At 35.6% G+C, this 21,843-nt stretch overlaps 1 protein-coding gene across 1 annotated transcript; it reads right to left on the bottom strand.

Annotated features, from left to right (window-relative positions):
• Positions 1-14,545: 14,545 nt before the first annotated feature.
• On the bottom strand, positions 14,546-18,164 carry LOC145739420 (uncharacterized). The gene is made up of 3 exons (XM_081994843.1): positions 17,019-18,164; positions 16,060-16,398; positions 14,546-15,820 (listed from the first exon to the last, which is right to left on the bottom strand). Exons 1-3 carry the CDS (start codon positions 18,162-18,164, stop codon positions 14,546-14,548), a joined length of 2,760 nt encoding a protein of 919 aa, XP_081850969.1.
• Positions 18,165-21,843: the final 3,679 nt, after the last annotated feature.

A 21,843-nucleotide genomic window follows, 5' to 3' on the forward strand; every position in this document is an offset into this window, starting at 1 on the left:
GCAGGTTTTAGCTTTTTCATTAATTTAACCGGAATCCTTCTAGGCGGATTAATTACAGGATTTGACCCAGGTATAATGTCGATTTTACAACTACTAGTAAAACATCCTAATCCATCAAACAAATCTGCATTAATATTAACAAAATCTTTTACACTACTAGTTAAGCTTGAGTTAACAACATCAAGACGTTTAATTAGATTCAAATTCTCACAAGCTGTGTAACTCAACAAAGGTATTTTATTACCCTTTATCACAAAAAACTTTTCAATACACTCAAAATGTTTATATTTAATATTTAAAATTAAGCATCCTACTGGGTGAATTTTAAAATTTTCATAACATTGCAGTACAACTTCAGTAGGCTTTAACATGATTTTAGTTTTAAAATATTTATTAAACAAATGTTCTGGTAGAGTACTCACCTCAGCACCGCAATCTAACTTAACTCTAAGAAGCTGATTTCCAATCCAAATATCTTGATACCAACCCTGTGTGCGCTTTGTTGTATCCATACTGTTCAAAATCTGTACAGGTGCCAAGAATAATTCTTCCTGAGCTTTCTCCTCTTCTTCGACCCATCTACCAGAAAAACTCCTTGATTGCTTTGAATCCAATTCAACAGGATGAACATTTGATTGCACAGATTGTTGTCTTGGTTGCACTCTACAACAGGCCATAAAATGATTCAACTTACTGCACTTTGCACATTTCTTCCCATATGCCGGACATTTCCGGGGACCATGAATGGTATTGCACCTTCTACACTTAAAGTTTTCAGTTTTTTCTTCATTATTTCCTTGAGTACTTCTATTGTGGTTTTGAAGAACTACCCTTAGCCTATGTACTTCACTTGTGGACTGATGAAGGTTTGACATTTGTTCTTCACATCTGTTAGGAATTCTCCAAACTTTTCTCCTGGGTTTTGAACTCTTTTATTAAACATATACCTCTCGTACACTATATTCTTTTTTGGATTACAGTAGCCCTCAAATGCACCTAGCACTTTTACCAGTTCCTTTTTATCAGCTGGTAGTAGTTGAAAAGTGTTAAAAAGTTCTACTGCTTCTTCACCTATTATATTTAAGAAAATACCAACCTTTATTTCCTATCTTTTCCGGAAGCAACCATAAAGATTTCAAAATTTTGTCTAAATTTTCGCCAGTTATCACTAATACATCCCATCAGTGAAAGTGATTTTGGGGCTCTCACGGCACCACTCATTTTGGATACTTTGTATAATACTTGTGTTAACTTCTTGTAATTTTTTATTCTGCTTTTCCTTGTGGCTAGACTTTCTCAGCACTGCAGGTTCATCGACTGCGCCATGTAATATCACGTCGTATATTATAATTTATATTTAGATTAATAAACTCACATTTTAATAACATTAAACTTTATTAAATAAAATGCTGACTAACTACATGATATTTTTCTTAACAACTACTTTACGCTGACTCATTCTGTCAAAAGTCATTTTTTATAAAACTCATGTCTATGAACATGACAACAATGACACATAACTGTAGTTATGACAAAACCTATGCTCCTGTAGCTAGGTTAACTACAGTAAGAACACTACTTGCTGTTGCAAATTAAAAAAATTTAATTGTTCAACAGATGGATGTTAAATCCGCGTTTCTACATGGTGAAATAGAAGAAGATATTTACATGTCCATTACAGAAGGTTTTGAAAACACAGATAAAGTATGTAAGCTGAATGAAGCTTTGTATGGGCTGAAACAATCCCCATATTGTTGGAATAAAAAGTTTGATGGATTTATTCAAGGACAATCATTTGTAAGATCATAAAATGATCCTTGTCTTTATATTAAACATATTAAGGAAGGGAAAATGTATCTACTTTTGTATGTGGATGATTTTTTAATTGTGGGTGATGATGATCAAGAAATCACAAATTTAAAGGAAAAGTTAAAATCAAATTTTGAAATGCAAGATTTAGGTGATATAAAAACATTTTTGGGTATAAATACTAGATTAAGTAAAAAAGGTCTGTACTTAAGTCAAAAGAACTATATTGCACAGATATTAAGTCGTTTTAACTTGAGTGAATGTAAAGCAGTAAAAACTCCAATGGAGGCTGGATGTGTTATTTTTGAAGAAACGGACACTGAAGAAACAGATGAAAATCTACCAGTGCGCGAATTGGTGGGTTCACTTATGTACCTGATGCTGGCAACAAGACCGGATTTAAGCTACTCTGTAAATACGTGTAGTAGACATCAAAGCAAACCGACAAAACAACTTTGGACCAAGTTAAAACTGTGATTTGTTGATTCTTTGTATGTAGTTTTCAATAAAAGATAACTTAACTTTAATGGTTTTGTAAATACATGACATAACACGATGATTTCATACAACTACTTCACTTGACATCTTTGACATGACACACATTACAGTTGACTTATAAACTAATATAGTGATCATATACATATAGAATTGTTAGCAACACTCCCCCGCAATTCTATAGTTCCTATAACTATTAAATAAAACAAATTATAAAACCAAACAACTGTTTCGCAAAAACAAACTTACTCTAAAGACATAACTTTAAGTTTTTCTCTGAAATATTCAAACTTTGTTATGTTTAGTGCTTTAGTAAAAATGTCAGCAATTTGTTCACCAGTTGGAATATAGTTTATAACTACTTCATTTTTACTTACACAGTCTCTTACATAATGATGACGAACGTCAATATGTTTTGTGCGTTTCGTCTCTAAAGTCATAGCCATTTTAATACATGATTGATTATCCTCATAAATAACAATGGGAAGTACATTTTTATTTAAAATTTCGCTCAACAATTTTGTTATGAATATGCATTCTTTAGTACAATCAGACAATGCTACACTACTGATTGTTTTCTTGTTTTCCAAAATACAAAGTTGTTAAGAACCTTAATACCAAATCCAGTTATACTTCTCCTATCATTTACATCGTTTGCAAAATCAGCATCTACATAAGCTGATACAATATTATCAGTTTTTGCTCTCTCATATTTCAAACAATGATGTTTCGTATGCTTTAAATATCTCAAAATGTTCTTCAAATTCTTCCAATGCTCAAATGTATAATTATTTTGATATTGACTGAAAAATGAGATGGCAAAGCATAAGTCTGGTCTACTGCCTAACATAATGTACATTAAACATCCCACTAATTCCCTGTAAGGTACATTACATTCAACTGTTTCATTACTTCCTTTTACTAGACATAACTTAGGTTGAACAGGAATTCTAGAAGTATTACAATTTACCATGTTAAACTTAAACAAAACCTTTTCTATTAAATCAAATTGATTTATAAGCAAAATATCATCTTTTATAATGATATTTAAACCCAAGAACTTTAGTTTGACTTTATTATTCTCTAAACAATTTGATTTAACAGGAGTTAAATCCCTCATTTGAAACTTTTCCATTAACTTTACTTTAAGACTTTTTAGTTCTGACTCTGTTTTTGACACTAAAATTAAATCATCCACATGAATAAGTAGATATATCAGAGTTAAAATATAGACAGGGGTCGGTCAGACTGTGAACCACTAAAACCAATATATGCCAAATGCGAATGTACCTTTTCATACCAACACTTTGGCGCCTGGCGAAGACCATACAAAGATCTTTTCAGTTTACAAACATTATTTTTAACAAAGTCTTTACTTACATTCAGTCCATCAGGTATTTTCATAAAAACTGGTTCCTTCAGCTCACCATTTAGGAACGCGCACTTCACATCTAGTTGATTTATGTGTAAATTGTCCTGAAGACATAAAGAAAATAATATTCTCAGAGTCAACATCCGGGCTACTGGAGCATACATATCCATACTTTCGTCACACTGTTGATATCCACGAGCCACAAGTCGAGCCTTTTCACTTGCACTGCCATTTACATCCTTGTATCGAAAAACCCATTTCGAGTCAATTACTGTCTCATTAGCTGGATATGGAACAATTTCCCAGGTTTCATTTTCTCTTAGAGCTTTCAGCTCACTTTCAATAGCCAGTTTCCAACCTTGTCCCATAGCAATTGCCTCGTTGTAGGTTTGGGGTACATACTGATTTAAAGTTTCAGCTGGGCTGCTAACAAACTTTCATCTATATCCGAGTCTATATCAGAACTCATGTGATAGTCTTCGAGTCGTTTAGGTAGTTTTCTTGTTCTTCTACTGTGTCTTAATGTTTCTTGTTCTTCACTGTCATTTGAATTTTTGTTTTCTTCTTTACACACACTTTCACTTTCAGCATGTTTATTTTTGTCTTTTTCCTTGATGTTGTTTTCACATTTATTTTCACTTTCCAACATGTTTAAAGGTGTCCCTAAGTTTCTTGTAGCATTTTCATCAAACATAATATGTTTTGCTGTCACAATTTTATTCTTTTCTGGATCCCAGGCACGATATCCATTGTCTGTATAGCCCATGAAAATCATTTTACGGCTTTGAGCATCTAGTTTACTTTGTCTCTCTTCTCTGGGTATTAGGACATATGCCTTACAACCAAACACTTCTATTTTATTCATATTTGGTTTTTCCTTGTACCAAATTTCAGCTGGAGTTTTTCCATTTTCTAAAACTGATGTTTCCGTTTGGTTTTTAAGGTAAATAGCTGTTTTTATAGCCTCTGTCCAAAAGGATTTGTCAAGATCTGACTCATACATCAAGCATCTAGATTTTTCTAACAAGGTGCGATTGAATCTTTCAGCTATACCGTTTTGCTGTGGGTTATGTGGTATTGTGTATTGAATATGAATTCCTTTGTTTCTACAAAATTGCTGAAACTCTTTTGAGGTATATTCTCCCCCATTATCACATCTTAGCCTTTTAATGTGACTGTCACAATTTTTTTCAGCCATTGAAACATACTGTTTAAATTTTTCCAACACTTCATGCTTGTGTTCAATAAAATAACAAACAGTAAAATGTGAATAGTTACCAATAAAGGATACCACATACCTTTTTCCATCATATGATGCAGGACTTACTGGCCCACATACGTCTGATGATACAACCTCCAAAACTGACTTTGCTTTTCTCTCTTCTGGCAATGATTTGTAAGATAAAGCTGTTTGCTTGCCCTTTTGACATATTTCACATACTTTATCAGTGGGGTATCTAGACGAATGTCCCATCCGGCGATGCCACAAGTCCTGATCTGCACATGTAACATTAGTTTGTAGAGTATTTGTACTTACTTGAAACTTTAGTATATACAAATTTCCCAATAACTTTCCCTTAGCAACCACTGTTTGTCCCTTTTTAATAGTCACTATTTGATTCCCAAATGTAACACTTAGACCACAGCCTTCAAGTTTTCTTACTGACAATAGGTTGTGGGTTAGATTCTCACATTCAATCACATCTTCAATTTTAATTTTTTGTCCACTTTCTAAGTGTAACTGAAGATTACCCTGCCTTTTCCCTAAAATGGCTTCTCCAGTCTTTGCTACATTTACACGGAGATTAACATCTCTGACATTTGATAAAAATTGTCCCACACAACTTTTCACTAGAGGATTGGTTGCTCCACTGTCAATTACAAAGGTTATATTATTATCATCACTTATCAATGTTTCAGCATTCATTGACAGTTCCAAAGGTGTTATAAAACAAACTTCATCATCATCTTGTTCAGTTAAATTGCAATTTTGAGTTTGATTTCTAAGTTTTGGACAATCCATCTTTTTATGTCCTCTTACTCCACAATTGTAGCACTTATACCAAAACTTATTAGGTTGACCAGTTTTCTTAGTACCTTTTGGTCCTCGTCCATGTTGCCAGTTTCCTCTTGCTGCGAAAGCTGTTTCTCCTTGTTCACTAGATCCACTATCGTCACTAAACTTTGATTGCCTGGCTTCTTCCATCAGTAGCTTACTTTTTACAAATTCTAAGCTCACTGCTTTAACGTCTTGGGAAAATATCACATCCAATGCTGTAACAACTCCTTGGTAACAATCAGACATTGCTGCCAGTATGGTCCCACCACAATTTCGTAGTTCACTGACTGTCTTTTCATAGTCCAACAAAAACTCACTTAATGCTGATTTCCCAGAGTATTTCAAATTCCTTAACCGTTTCTGCAGTTGTACTTGACTTGCCACACCTGACTGTACATATATTCCCCTAAAAGTGTCAATAATCTCTTTGGCCGTTGTTTTTTCTTCGATTACTTCTAGCACATTGTCTGCTAGACAATTTACAATCAAGTTCCTTGCCTTTACATCACTCTTTTTGAAAGTTGCATGTTCTGAAGGTTCAACTGGAGGAATTGTGCTCAACATCTCCAAAACCCCATGATGCTCAAGCAACAATTTCATTCGGAATTCCCAGTTGGAGTAGCCTGTACCATCAAATTGCTTAATTCCACCAATTGGTGCTCCCATCGACGCCATTTTATAACACTTCCTTATAGATCCGCTGCTGATGCAATAGACACTACCACCAAAGTTATCCTTTACTCGATTAACCACTATTTACTTCCTCAGACAACACATTCCGTCACTGGGCCCATAACCTGTGATTTGTTGATTCTTTGTATGTAGTTTTCAATAAAAGATAACTTAACTTTAATGGTTTTATTGCACTTTTAAATCAGTGTTTAAACAAAATACATGACATGGCACGATGATTTCATACAACTACTTCACTTGACATCTTTGACATGACACACATGACAGTTGACTTATAAACTAATATAGTGTTCATATACATACAGAATTGTTATCAACAAAAACGAATTCTTAGATATTGTCACGTTTAATTTATGAGCCCTTCTGGGTTCATCAATTAAACTGACTCACGACGTTAAACGTCGCGCCGGGATCTCAGTTTCAAGGATGGAATCAAACACTGAGTTTTCTATTAAACACTTAAATCTATTGTACCGTCGTACTCCTTAATAACACACTTCTTGTACAACACTGTATATTGTTTACAAACAATAAACTGACACTGACTTTTAACCTCGTTATCTGACAACTTCGACTTCACTACAACCATCAACTCAACAACTAACTACCAGGCCTGGTTCAGCTGCTTATATAGGCTTCCATGGTTTCTAGAAAGTTCCCAAATATTCATGAAATTGACTTTCTCTCTCACACTCATTAAGCTATAACATAAATCTCTCTCTATATAAGCAACGGAGCCAGGATTTTCTAGAACACAGACAAAAGAATGTAGAACGTAAACAAAGCAACGTAACATACAGGGGTAACAACAAATAACTGAAGAAATCCTAACTAATAATCAAAAGTTCGCTTTGTAACACTATTATATATCATATACATAAATGGGTCTGTGCAATACGGTCATAAGCACACTAAAAATTAACAATTCAACAATTGTACTTACATAAATTCATACGCTAAGGACTTAGCATTTTCTGGCGGCTGGCTTGGTCACTTTCGTGTTGGAACAATTCTGGAGAATGGACTACTTAACTTGTTCTTCTTTTTCGAGGAGAGTTGACATCTCGACTTCTTGGTTCAGCTGGTCGCACTACTGTCGATTGGTTCACACTCTTCCTATACTGCTGAAATCGGCGTGTTTTATACCCGATTGGCTGACGTAGTTTGTTATTGTTCGTCGCCTATTTTTCATATTCCTGCAAAGCAGGTGGTGGCGACTCATCACGCACTCGGTGCATCATGGTGCGACCTTGCCTCGTGCGCTTAATATTTCGCAATCCTCGAATATTCTTATGTTTTTAAGTCAATAAGTCCATCTTTTGAATTAATGGATTTTCCATTCGTGACCATATCTTAAAAGTACAATTAATTTAGAGTTGTTTTATCCAAAGAATGAAAAAGTGATGTTAGTTGGTTATGCCGATGCCGATTGGGCTGGTGATTTGCATGATCGGAAGTCAACAACTGGATACTGTTTTAAAGTTTTTGGAGCTGTTGTGTGTTGGTGTACTAAAAAGGAAGCCACTGTAAGTCTTTCATCAACGGAAGCGAAATATGTCGCCCTGGCAGAAGCATCAAAAGAAGGAGTATGGTCGTCTAACTTACTCTTCGACCTTGGTTTTGAAAAATACATCTTTGACATTTTTGAAGACAATCAGTCTTGTATTAAATTAACAAGTAAATTTGATCATAAACGACTTAAGCATATTGATGTGAAGTTTAACTACATTAAAGATTTAATAGCAAATAGAACTGTGAGTGTAAAATACTTGCTAACGAATGAGCAAGTTGCAGACGTTTTAACCAAAGTGTTCCGTTTGATAAATTTAGAACTGACTTGAACTTGATAGTTGATATTGATAATATGTAACAATTGTTTTATTGAGGAAGGGTGTTAAAATACCAATAAAACCACCTATGTGTATATGTATAAGTTACTAATGTCTACTGTTAAGTGACTTATGACAAATGTCAAACATCATAAGTCTAGTCAAGATTAAGTTGTTAGACAGTAAGTAATGATTATCCGCCTTTTTACTTCTTGCTCTGGTTAACACGTTTTTAGTTTTTCTTTGAGATTTATTTAAACAAAAATAAAGTTACATCTTCTGTAGTGCTGTTTTCTATTTTTCACTCATTAGTATTGAGGGCGTAATTCACTTAGTAGTGTAAAGTAGAATCCAGTAATGTAAATAGTTTTTTTCTATTGATCACGGTTTTTAAGCTACGTACATAAAAGTTGTTTTTTTTTTAAATAGAACACCCTGTATATTATTTCATTTTTAAAAAGATCTTAAAATTACAATTCTAATGACATGTAACAATTGATATTTAAAATTTTTTTCTTTTTAACGATTTTTTTGTGCGTATCTTAAAAACCGTGTCTAATAGAAAAAAACTATTTACACTACTGGATTATACGCGAAAAGTTGCTGTAGAAATGTATTTTTGAAAATAAAAAATAATGCACCTGAAAGTTTTTAAGAAAAGTTGTTAGAGGTTGATTTTTACCTTGTTGAGATCTGGCTAATGAAAGACACTTTATTTCACAATTTCCATCTTACAAGTTGTCACTTTCGTAATTTTTAATTCAATTGGCTACTGGCTTAATTTAATGTTTATTATTTTGTCACTAATTGTATTATTAATTAAATTAAAACAGCTAAATAATCATAACCAGTTTATTTACTATAAAAATTAACATAAACACAATATAACCTTGCAAATCTTAACCTAAAATGATTAATGACCCTGGGACAGCTGCCAGATTTCAGTTAAAGGGCCGAATTGATAAGAGTTCAAAGTCCAAAATCACACTATTGTCCTTTTAAAACTTTTCAGTCGGAAAGTACGCACGTTTGCGGATAAAGGAAATCCATTTATCCGCAAACGTAAAAACACAGGAATTTATTCTACAAGTCTAGTGTTAAGAATAGGCGTATTGCCAGATTTAATATTTGAAGTTAGATTCGTAACTTAATTTCCTGATTTTTGGGAAAATTCCATACCCCATCGCGTGGTTAAGTCTTTAAAGCCATCCTACATCACTCATGTATGCCTTTGATCAATTATATCTAATATCCAACCTTTTAACTCTTCAACTTTACCTTCTTAACTGTATTTTACTTACGATTTTGTAATAGTAGTCAGTTCGATACACATACCAGCTTCATGTCAGTTTAGGCCTACATGCTTGCCTGGTTGCCACCCTTAGCTTATTCAGAGCTACACAACAAGGTTCACTACCATCGGACCCACCACCCCAAGCTTTAAAGGGTAGTTCAGTGAAAAACGTATGCTGCGTGCAAATTTTTAATAATCCTTAGTGAACCGGTTTCGGCCCTTTAGGCTATCATCAGTACTCTAATCTGCCGAAAGAGAAACAAAGGACAGCTCAAAGAGGTATTAATGCTGTTAAAGGTTGGGGAGAAGAAATAAAATGTCAATGTTACTCATTCGTCAGATTGAGGCCGACCCACCGGAGATCACCACGCAACCAGCCACATGTCTAAGGCCGAAGGACAGCACTCAATACGTTCACAACACTCCAAACGCAACAACCAACACAGCTTGACTCAATCCATGATTGCACATTACAGAAACGTCACAAAATGTTTGTTAAAATTAGATTAAAATGTTAAAACTATTAAAAATGTTTGTTAATAAAATGGGTTAAAACGGTTTTCGGAATAAATTAGAAATGTTTTACATTAAAAACTAAATGATAAAACGTTAAAAGTCAAAATTAAAATTAAAAATGAAAAATTTGGATGTCTTTTATTTTAAAAATTTAAAGCCGTCCCTTAGGTCGTAGAGGTCGTAATGAGCCCACAAAGATTGAAATTGGATTTGGACGGACATAATAGACAATCCAGAGACATCTACCATCAATTTGGCGAGTCGCGAGCCATATTAGAAAAAGAAAAAGATAAAATCTACCGGCGTACCAATAGTACCGCCTACCCTGTCGACAGAGGTCGTTAAATTATCGATTGGTGTATTAACGATGGATATGATGGTTTTGGGTTTGTTTATTGATTGATGACGTCAGTTGGTATTAGTTCAACAGTCTCCTGTGTAGGGGGACGTAGCCACGGTTTAGATTTACTTGTGTGTTAACACACTGCGAGTTGAGAGCCATTTCCTTCGTGACCTCCACATCCTCCATAAAGTTCAGCCTGTTGAAGTTGCGAGTTGACAAGCTGTGCAGGATTTTCGCATTTGTTCCGATGTCGAACCTGTGGCCAGTCGCAATCAAATGCCCACCAAAAGCAGAATTGCTGGTCCTCCTGATATGCTGTCCGACTCTAGTTTGCAACGCTCTGATCGTGCGCCCGATGTAGGTGACGTCACAATCATTGCATTTCAGTTTGTATATACCACTTTTGTGCACATGGCTAAGTTTATCTTTTGAGTTGACGAGAAAAGACTTTCGGGACAAATTATTCTTGTGCACGATACTGGCTTCAGGAACATTTTGCCTGACTCTTCTGGAGAAGGAGCGAGTCAAGCTGGCGGACACAAAGGGGATGAAAAAAACGGGGCTGTCTGGACTCTGCAGAACACGCGGGTATGCCAGGTTGGGTATTTCAGCGCTGCGAAACCTGTCAATAAGCCTGTCAATACAAACCGGGTCGTAGCCGTTGTTCAGGGCTATTTGCTTGATAGTGTTGAGTTCAAGCTTGTAGTAGTCTTCTGACAGTGGTGTACGAAGCAACCTGTGTACGTAACACCTGAATCGCATGGTCCGTTTGTGTTGGTATCCTAAATATCACGAATTCCAATTTGTTATTGTTATTAAATATAGTCAAGTCCAGAAAGTTGAGCTTTTTGTTCAATTCGGTTTCCAAAGTGAACTTGATATTAGGATGTATGTGATTAATTTTTTCCAGCAAAAATTCAGCTCCCTTTGTGTCCGTGTCCAGGATGCAGAAGCAATCGTCCACGTAGCGTGTCCAAAAAAGACTCTCCTTATTGCTGTCAGTCAGAATGAAGTTGTTTTCTATGTGTTCCATAAAAATTTCAGCCAGAAATGGGGACACGCATCTCCCCATCGCTAAGCCGTCCTCCTGTTCGTAAAATTGACCGTTAAACTAAAAAAAAGTTTTGTTTTAAGCAAATGCGGAGGAGAGAAATAATGTCCATGATCTTCGAGTGGTCGGTCAGTCATCCTGGACTCGAGCATACACCTGACAAACAGAACCGACTCATCCACCGGGATAGAGGTAAAGAGGTTTGTGACGTCAAAAGACACCATGGTGTTGTTATTCGACATCGTGAACCAAAGAACTCAAAAGAGGACCAGTTTTTGTCCAAAGACCTTCAAGGGAAGGAACAATCCAGAGGCTTATCAAGAGGTAGATTTCAAGGTAGATTTAGTTCTTCAGATCAATGTAGGGATAATTCATATAATAATTGGAGTCCACCACAATTTCATAATAGTGATGGTAGTAGTTTAACTCAAAATAAAGAGACTCTTAAAGTGAAATTGAGTGTGACAATACTGTTTGTTTTCTTGGAGTAGTGGCACATAAAGGCTATAGATTGTATTTTGTATTGATTCTAGTTCCACTGACCATATGGTCAATACAAAATCACATTTTTGTGATTTGGTTTACTTGGAAGAACCTATAAAGATAACTGTTGCTAAGAATGATGGTTGTTAATAAAAGTAGTAAGTAAAGATAAAAACAGAAAGATTAATTGTACTATAAAAAATGTATTTTTTGTTCCTGATTTGAGAAAAAAATACTAAGGGTTAAAAGATTAGAAAGTAATGATATTAAGATTATTTTTAAAAATGTACATGTAAAAATTATATACAAAAGGGTGATCTAAAAGGTTTAGCAAAAAGAATAAATTTATATAAAATTACTTTTATAAAATATTGGTTCAGAATATCTTAATATTGAGAGTAAAAACAATGATTTAACAAAGAAGTAAAGTTTACAAAAAAGTAAAACAAAGTGCCATAAAAAATATGATCACATTGGATTTGATGGCTTGAAAGAAATCATTTAAAAAATATGGTTCAGTGGTTACATAAAGATATAAAAATACAAGAAGTTGATTTTTGCAAACCTTGTATCAGTGGCAAAATGTTTAGATATCCTTATGGAACTAGAACAAAAAGCAGCAGGGTACTAGAGATTATACAATCGAATGTTTGTGGCCCTATCTCTCCTTTGACTTTTGAGGGGGAAAATATTTTGTAAGCTTTATTGATGATTTTTGAAAAAAGAAAGTTGGGGAAATATATTCCTCATGATTTTAAAGCTTTATTCTGCAAAAAAAAGGAATTATTTTGGATTATACAACATCATACAGTCCTTAGGAAAATGGTAAGGCAGAATCATAGCTTAGTTGAAAGGAGCAGGGCAATAATGATTGAATATAGAAAACCAAAAAGTTTTTGGGGTGAGGCAATTCGAACAGTAAATTACTTAATGAATAGAGGGACTCAGGAAGTGTATCATGGTAGGGTAATTAATAATGGCTATGGATGTAGTGGAGGATGTAGTATTTAAAGAAGATGAGTTTGGTTTAAAAAGATTATTATAAAAGTGAACACAAGTTATGAAAGTTACAATAATGAAGCAATGGAATATAATCAAAATATTTCCGCTTCGAGCTTGATTTGGAATAATGATGAAGTTAAAAATGGAGTTTCATGCTTACATGATAGCCGTAGAAGTATAAGAAATTACCTCAAAGAAGAAATTACCCTCAAAGTTTGAGGATTTTGAACTATACAGTGCGTTTTTTTTAACGCGCAACATAGGATTTCACGTGTTAAATTTTTAAGCCCATGTTAGACCATGTTATTTTGGAACTACAAGTATAAAACTTGACGGGTGGCTATTTCGTACCCTGAAGCTTAAGTAAATTTACCAATTCGGCCTAAAAAGTGTTAAAAAACTTGCAAAAAATCATCTTTTTTCGAAAAGGTTTTATCGTTTCATACTCTCTGTATGCATTGTTGTTCTTTGTTGTTTTTGATACTGGCACGGCAGGTAGCAGGTAAAATTTGGCGTAGAAAGTAATACAGGGTGATCATTAACTTTATATCAAGAAAGTTAAGAACAAAAGAAGTATTTTTATAAGTGAATTGTTCAAATTGACCTCCGTTTGAAGCCAAACAGTATATTCCAAACAATCATAAAATGCCCTTTTGACGTTCAAAAGATGTCGGGTCGTGATGCAGTCAAAATAAGTCACTTTACCTGCTACCTGCCCTGCCAGTATCAAAAACAACAATGCATACAGGGAGTATGAAAGGATAAAATCTTTTCGAAAAAAAATGATTTTTTTCCAGTTTTAAATCACTTTTTAGACCAAATTGGTAGACTTACTTAAGCTTCAGGGTACTAAAGACACACCCGTCAAGTTTTATACTTGTAGTTCCAAAATAACATGGTCTAACATAGGCTTAAAAATTTAACACGTAAAATCCTATATTGCGCGTTAAAAAAAACGCACTGTATGTATATGGCATTTGATGCATGTAGTTATCTTGAAAATGTGCTGAAAACATTTGATGAAGTAGGTATAGAGTATAGGTTACATAAATAAAAATGGATAAATGCTATAAAGGGAAATAAGTTCAATAAAGAATGATAAATGGGAAAAAGTGAAAAAGCCAAGTGGTGTAAAAGTTATAGATACAAAGTGGGTATTTGCTTAAAAGAAAATAAACAGGACAGATTTAAAGCTACTGTTAGTAGTAAGGGGCTTTGAGCAGGAAAAAGATAAGCATTACCCAGAAATATATTCTCCTGTTGTAACGTTGGTTTTCGTTAGTATTTAAAAAGGTGGGGTCAACGGGTTTAACATGAAATTAGAGGAAATTAACTGTAAAAAACTTGTATTAAGGGAAACTACTACAGCGTTATTGTGCACTTTTTATATAGGCGGGAACTTAGTCGACTGTCAACAGTGTCAACCTACTTCTTAAAATCTAAGGTTAGAGCGTACTCCTCTCTGCGCGTAGGAGGGCGCTTAGTTTACACACATAATAAAAGTATATGCTACAGTCTCCCCCTTTGCACCACGTCAAACGTCCGCGGATGTGGGGCAACACGAGAATAGTTCAAACACTAGTCTTCGACACAACACGGTCACCTTGTCCTCTTCGTCAAAGTCCTCTTGCGGCGGCCCTCTGTCTCTTGGTGCCTGAGTGGAGTGTCTGGTCGTCTACAAAGCTCTGATTCTGAAGAAGCCAACTCTTCATGGGTATCCTCTTGTATTGGATCTTTGCTGTTAGTACTTAGACTTGCGGGTTGTTGACCAGGTGGTCGCCCTCTTTTTCGTAAAGGTATCATTGGGGTTGGTCTGTTACCTTCAGCTTCCTTGTACGGTGTGAACGCAGACACATGGTACTTCCCCAAGGGAACGTCTGGTCTCTCTTCGGAAGCCACAATGTAAGTGGTTGGGGTCACAACTTTCATTATCTGATATGGTCCATCTCGTTTCGGAGTGAATTTTGCTGTAAATTTACGGCTGGCATTGGACAAATTATGTGAGGTAATTAAGACCTTGTCGCCAACATCATAACTTTGGTCTCGGCGATTTTGATTCTTCGCTTCAGTCCTGGCATCTTGCGTTTTCTCGTGAGTCTCTCGAGCTTTCTGAAGGGTAGAACTGAGGTTAAGCAAGTAAGGAGTGATTTGACACACAAAATTATCATTTTCAATGATTGCGCGCATGTCACGGGTCACGTCATCGGTAGTTCGCAGTTCTCTTCCAAATGTTAGATATGCTGCAGTGTAGCTGGTGGATTGACACACAGTAGTATTCATGGCAAATCTTACGGCTGCCAGATGTTCTGACCAGGCTGTGTGCTCCTTGGAAGTTAGGATGGCCAGACGGGTTTTCAGGTCGCGGTTCTTTCTTTCGACGGGATTAGCCTCTGGGTGATAGACCGGTATGAGGCTTTGTTGAAACCCAAAAGCGTGCGCCACTTGCTGCATAAGGGCTCCGACGAATTGTACGCCGTTATCACTGATAACCTTCCTAGGTACACCATACCTTAAAATCACCTCGTCTATCAAGCAACGAGCGCATGCCTCTGCAGTAGCTGCCTTCAAGGGGAAAATCTCCGTCCACCGACTCGCTGTATCTTCCACAATAAAAATCCAGCGATAGCCTTCTGTAGTCTCTGGTAGCGGTCCGAAAAGATCGACTGCTATTACTTCAAACCGTCGAGCTTGCACTGGGGTTTGCAACAGACTGGCAGGCTTTAAGTTGGAAGCTTTAAAACGCTGGCATTCGATGCATTTACTTACATGTTCCGTTATAGTTTTACGCATTCCAATCCAGAAATATCGTTTTGCGATGCGTTGGAAGGTTCCTTCTATGCCATAGTGTCCAGCGGTGGCTGTGTCATGGTATTCCTGCAAAACCTTAGTTATTTGAGAAGTTGGTATTACTATCTGGGGTTCTTCTTGGTCAACTTCCGGATTATAATGGTAAAGAACGCCATTTGATAAGATATAACCGCGGTCAGCCCACTTCTTAAAATCGACAGAAGTTGAAACAGCTTCTAAACCATCGACAATTTTTTCAAATCAGGGTCTTCTAGTTGTTCAGCTCGTATTTCTGCGGCTGTTCGTGTAGGTAAAGTGACACTAACAAGGTTACTTGTTCCCTCTGTCTCTTCTCTAGGTGGTCGAGACAGGGTATCAGCAATCACGTTCTTTTTACCTGGTATGTAATCAATACGCAGATCATAGGACTGTAGGCTTAATGCCCATCGAGCTAATCGTCCTGTAGGTGTCTTTAGTGACATCAACCATTTCAGCGGTTGATGGTCGCTCTGAACGTAGACTCTAGAGCCTTCAATATAGCCTCTGAACTTACTGACTGCCCAGACAACAGCAAGCGCCTCTCTCTCTGTGGTAGTATAATTTTGTTCCGCAGAAGTGAGTAACCTGGAGGCATACTCCACGGGTCGCTCATCCTCAGCCTCCCCCTGAAGTAGACATGCTCCGAGCGCGTAGTTACAACGTTGGATCAGCCTGTCTCAATATAGGGGCGGAGCTTAACAGGGTCTTAAGCTGGTGAAAAGCGTCGGATTGGGCGGTTTCCCACGTCCATGTAGCGTTTTTCTTTGTCAAAGCAGATAATGGTTTTGATATTTGGGCAAATCCCAATAAATCAATCTAAACCAGGAACAAGTCTGCAAAAAGCTCAGCAATTGCTTAATGTTGTTTGGGGCTGGCATATTCATAACAGCAGATACCTTGTCTTCATCGGGTTGGATTCCCTGTGGCGAGATTATATGACCTAAATACTTCACAGAAGTACAGCAAAAAGTGCATTTGTCACGGTTCAACTTCAATTTAAATAGATTTAGTAGTGAAAAACTTTCTGAAGGTCATGCAGATGTTCGTCGAAAGTGGAAGATAGAATTATAAGGTCATCAAGGTAGGTCAAAACAGAAACGTCGGTTAACCCAGCCCGAAACCTGTCCATTAGTCTTTGAAAGGTTGATGGCGCAGTGACTAAACCGAACGGCATTCGGGTGTAACGGAAGGTGCCAAATGACGTCACAAAGGCGGTTTTGTCACGATCTGAAGGTTTGACGCTTACCTGATGATAGCCACTTTTCAAATCTAAGGTGGTCATATAGTTAGTTCTTTTTGCTTCATGCAACAGGTCGTCAATCCTGGGTAGTGGATATCGATCAGGTCGAGTTATGGCATTCAAACGCCGGTAGTCAACGGTTAGGCGTAATCCTCCATCCTTTTTGGGAACTAACACTACGGGAGCAGCATAAGGTGACTCGCATTCTTCAATGGTTCCATTTTCCAACAGAGTGTCGAGTTCTTGGCGAAGTTGCTTCTTCCTATCAGGGGACATTCGATAAGGAGGCACTGCTATCGGAGTGTCATCTTGCAACACAATAGAATGCTCTGCAAATGGAGTTGGTTGATTACTAGGTTCAAAATTACAACAAGTTTTAAGTAATAAATTGTTCAATCGGCCATTTTGTTCTTCTGACAAGGTGGTACCTTCATTTTTACGTATTTTAATCTTTGAAAAGTCCACGCTATTAAATACATGCACCCGCAAGTCCTGTTCAGTATTTAGTTGGTATACATTACCAGTACATTCGCCAAAATGAAAGGAATTTGCTGCAATATTGAAAATTATGTTGGCAGCATGAATAAAGTCTACTCCTAACAGAGTACGACTGTTCGTGTGTTCCGGTACTGCCAGTAGTTGAATAGGAACAGTTTTACCATAGAGAGTGATAGCAACTTCAAAGATTAACGCTTCTACTTTCCTTTTGACTCCATCAGCCAGTACCATCTCCAGATCATTGGCCTTGGTACATGGGATACCATCTCCCAGTAATATTTGTGTTAGTGTACTTCCAGCAACGCTAGTCTTGGCTCCAGTATCCAGGTATGCATAGCCATAATGTCCTTCCACTTCAATTGAAACAATGGGTCGTGAAACTCTAGAATGGTCACTAAAAGAACTACAAAGAAATTCAGTAGACCTTACAGAAACATTTGAAGAATTAGATACAGTTTTCTTTGCTGTACATTTAGGACAATTAGTTCGTACAAAACCAGGTTGACCACAACCATAGCAGATTGGATTTTTGTTATTGTAGTCTGGCTTGCCTGTACTGTAGTCTTCTTTCTTACTGCAGTCTGGTTCTTGGTTGCTAGGATGTTGATCTTTCAGCTTACTTAGCTTACGGCCCTCATCTTTTAAATGTCCCATGTTTCTGCAATACGAACTCCGCTTTCTGTCTTTTGATTCTGCTTGCTTACAGTCAACGCGCACATTCAAAATGTCAAAAGTTTCTTCACATAAGCGAGCCTGAGCTAAAAGTTCCTGAAAAGTTTGTCACTTAACAGTGTCAACCTACTTCTTAAAATCTAAGGTTAGAGCGTACTCCTCTCTGCGCGTAGGAGGGCGCTTAGTTTACACACATAATAAAAGTATATGCTACACTGTTACAAAAATGAACACAATTATTAGATCATTGTTGAATATTGGAAATCAGTTTGGTTATCATTTTCAACAATTAGATGTCAAAACTGCTTTCCTAAATAGGGTCTTAGAAAAAATGTCTATATATATATTTTAAAATTTGTATTTTGAAAAAAAATATAAATGTTTGTTGGACACAGGTTTTAGATCAGAGAACGACTTTTGTTTGTACATTTTAAATCAAAATATATGAGTCTTGTATTTATTAATATATGTTGGTGATATTATTTTCTGCGGTTCAAATTTAAATAAAATAAAATGTAAGAAACAGAAATTCATGACTAAATTCAAAATTAAAGATAAGAGATAACTGAAATATTTCTTGGGTCTTGAAATTTCTTACATTAGAGATGAAGGTATATTAAGAATTGGCCAGACTAACTACACAAAAAGTATTTTGGAAAAATTTTATATAACAAATGGTAAAACTTCTGATATATGTTTAGATCCTAAACTAAAAATTTTGTACTAATCCCCAGAATTTGACTAAAAAACCTGTCAAGGTTTGGTAGGCGGTTTGATGTATTTAATGTTAGGGAGTCGACCAGACATTTGTTTCGCTGTCAATTTTTTTAGTCGCTATCAGGACAAAGTTAATGTAGAAGTATGGGTGCATTTACAACGAGTGTTACAATACCTAAAAGCTGCTGTGAATTTAGGTTTAGAATATTATAGATCTGATAAGGTTGATTTTTGTTGTTTTGTAGACGCAGATTGGGGTGGTGACACTGTTACGTACGAAATAGAGTTTTCGTCCGTTAACTCGTTTGATTTGTGTTTTTAATGTACATGGGCCTAGTTACACTGGTAGACCGATTCCGATCGCTTAAATCCTCCAATTGCACTTTGTGCACATTTTGTTGTAAATGTGGGTGCGTGACCTGATAAGTTATCAGGTGCCGTAGTCACGTGATTGGTTTCGATTTTTGTCGGGGGAGCGTCGGTTTGTGGTCGTGTTTCTTTGTGTCAGGTGCCATGTGCCTATTTAATCACCCCACTTTGTGATATCGGTCTCTTTACCACTACAGCACTCGAACTGCCGACATCTGATCTTTTTTCTGAGCGGTGTGGCGCGTGTGAATTTTTAATCCGTGATCATCTGGCCGAATTACAGGTAAATTGGTTTTATTGTTAGTTCTTTTGAATTATTTTGTATCGGCCCAATTTTCCAACACAGCATTGTGTTCGGCCCAACCGGATATTCAGAGATTTTTCCAACCGGATATTCAGAGATTTTTCCAACCGGGGATTCAGAGACTTTTCCAACCGGAATTTCAAGGGCTTTCCGACCAAAGATCCAAGGGTTTTCCCGACCAAATAACATTTCAATCGGGGATTGAATCAGCCTGACTGGGAAAACTTTTCCTGTTTTTTTAAATTTCAAATTTAACTTTTTTTTTTTCATTTGTTTTAAATTTAACTTCAATTTTGTTCTCTTTTATTCTAATTTAAATTCTTTTAATAATTTGGTTCTTGGCAACGTTGTAAATTTTGTAAACTTTGTATGATTGTAAATATTGTGGTTGTTTAATTTGTAATATACACGTGTACATATACAACAAGTGGTTCGTTTGATTTCCTGCAGTATATCCAAGTGTGTTCATCTATAGCTAGTTATAAACTCATGCAATTAATCCACGACCTTGAGCTATCTAATTAAAAATGTTGAAATCTCATTAACGTGAGGTTTCATCCTAACAACACATGATAGAAATATGTGGTAATGTGGTAAGTTGAGGCAGAACTTGTAGCTTTATGTTCATCAGTTCAAGAAGGTTTGTGGATGAAAAAGTTATTTTTAGATTTCAATGTTAGTTTTGATAGGTACTTCAATATTTTATGAAAACAACCAAGATTGTATAGCTTTAATTGAGAATCCGAATAACCGTAGGGTGCAGCATTTAGATTTAAAATTGAATTTGGTTCCTGAGTGTGTGGAAAATAATATTATCAATTTAGTGTATGTTGAAACTGCGCTTTAGTTAGCTGATATATTAACAAAAGGTTTATCAAAACACCAATTGAAAGTTCTTCGATATTGTTTAAAAGATACCAGCGTGGGGAGGGGTGTTGACGTAGGCTAAAATCGTGTTTAGTCATATCGACCAACAGAGCACGGCTCTATTGTCTTTGGTTAGAGGTTAAGATATGTATTGATAAGTTAGAATAAAATGTGGCTATAATTAAGAATGTACATGTGTATAAAGCTTTCCGTTTAATTAAACTTTGTTAAATGTCACTAATGCTATTTGTATTATTACTTCTACATAATCAACAACATAAACTTTAAAAAAATTATCCATAAAAAGGATATTATTAAAAATTAGGATTATATCACTGACAAAAACTACAGCATTACAAGAAGCAAAAAACACCATAACCTGAAAAATAGTGATTGGTGCAATAAATGAATCTGGAATTTTTAGTCTAGGTACCATGGCAAACTGGATTGTTAAATATTCCCTCGAATATTCTTATTCATACATGAAAAACTTCTTTTCAAAAAAGTGAATTCAAACGCCATAAAAAATAAATCTCATTAAAAAAATGGCTACAGCATTGTTGTAAGGGTGAAATATAATTTCAATAGTTAAAACACAAATGTTAAACACAAATGCAGACCTAAAACTTCCAATTCATTAGCATTACACTTATGTGAGTGTACTATAAAAAGAACAAAAATATAGATACTTTTCTAGACTATGAGAACAGAGCATCCAAAACTTTGAGCGCCCTGATACCAAACAGTTACTATATTTGCAATTTCTCCACCTTCTCCTACTAAATATATGGTCAGAGTAGTCAGAGATACATTTTTCAAAATACTGATACAGTAGGTAATAGGTATGGAAAATCAGTGTTTGCGAAGATATTATCAATGCAGCTGGCACAACAACTAAATACTTATTCAAGTACTTCAAACAAATTGTGCTATTTTAAAATGTAATGTGTTGTCCACACATGCAACACTTTCAACAAAACAGTAATAATTAACTTATTTGACAAGAAATGTCACTGTCATATCGTAAGAAAAACGACTCACATCTTATTGTATAATATTTATACATATTACTTTTGATAGCATATTTTAGCATTTAAATTAAACAAAAATATATTTTATTATTATTTTTATAGACATATATTTATTTTATTATTAATTTTATTAATACTTGTTTTTTGTGATTTTTAACATTACTTAGTATATCAAAATTTTATCATTGCCCCTTCTGACAAAAACAAAGTTTTTTGCCATTGCTTTTGTCAGAAGCTTATAGCTGATTTATACTTTTTTTGTGCCTACAGGGTGTCCATTTTTTGATCCTCACCATGGGGATATCAATTATTGGAAAATATACAAGAAAGTGTAAATTGGGGCAAAATTGAGTAATTTCGAATAAAATGCCAC

The sequence above is a fragment of the Ips typographus genome, unplaced genomic scaffold (genome assembly GCF_016097725.1).
Source record: "Ips typographus isolate SLU unplaced genomic scaffold, UJ_Ityp_2.0 IpsContig139, whole genome shotgun sequence".
Classification (NCBI taxonomy): Eukaryota; Metazoa; Arthropoda; class Insecta; order Coleoptera; family Curculionidae; genus Ips; species Ips typographus.

What these genes read in the sequence shown, in the direction of transcription:
- LOC145739420 (XM_081994843.1), bottom strand. Translation starts at nt 18,164, where the DNA reads ATGGGACATTTAAAAGATGAGGGCCGTAAGCTAAGTAAGCTGAAAGAT. An exon ending in TGAAAAGTGGCTATCATCAG is followed by an intron (nt 16,399 to 17,018) that starts GTAAGCGTCAAA and finishes TGTCTACTTCAG; the next exon opens with GGGGAGGCTGAGGATGAGCG. An exon ending in CAGAGGGAACAAGTAACCTT is followed by an intron (nt 15,821 to 16,059) that starts GTTAGTGTCACT and finishes AAGGTTTTGCAG; the next exon opens with GAATACCATGACACAGCCAC.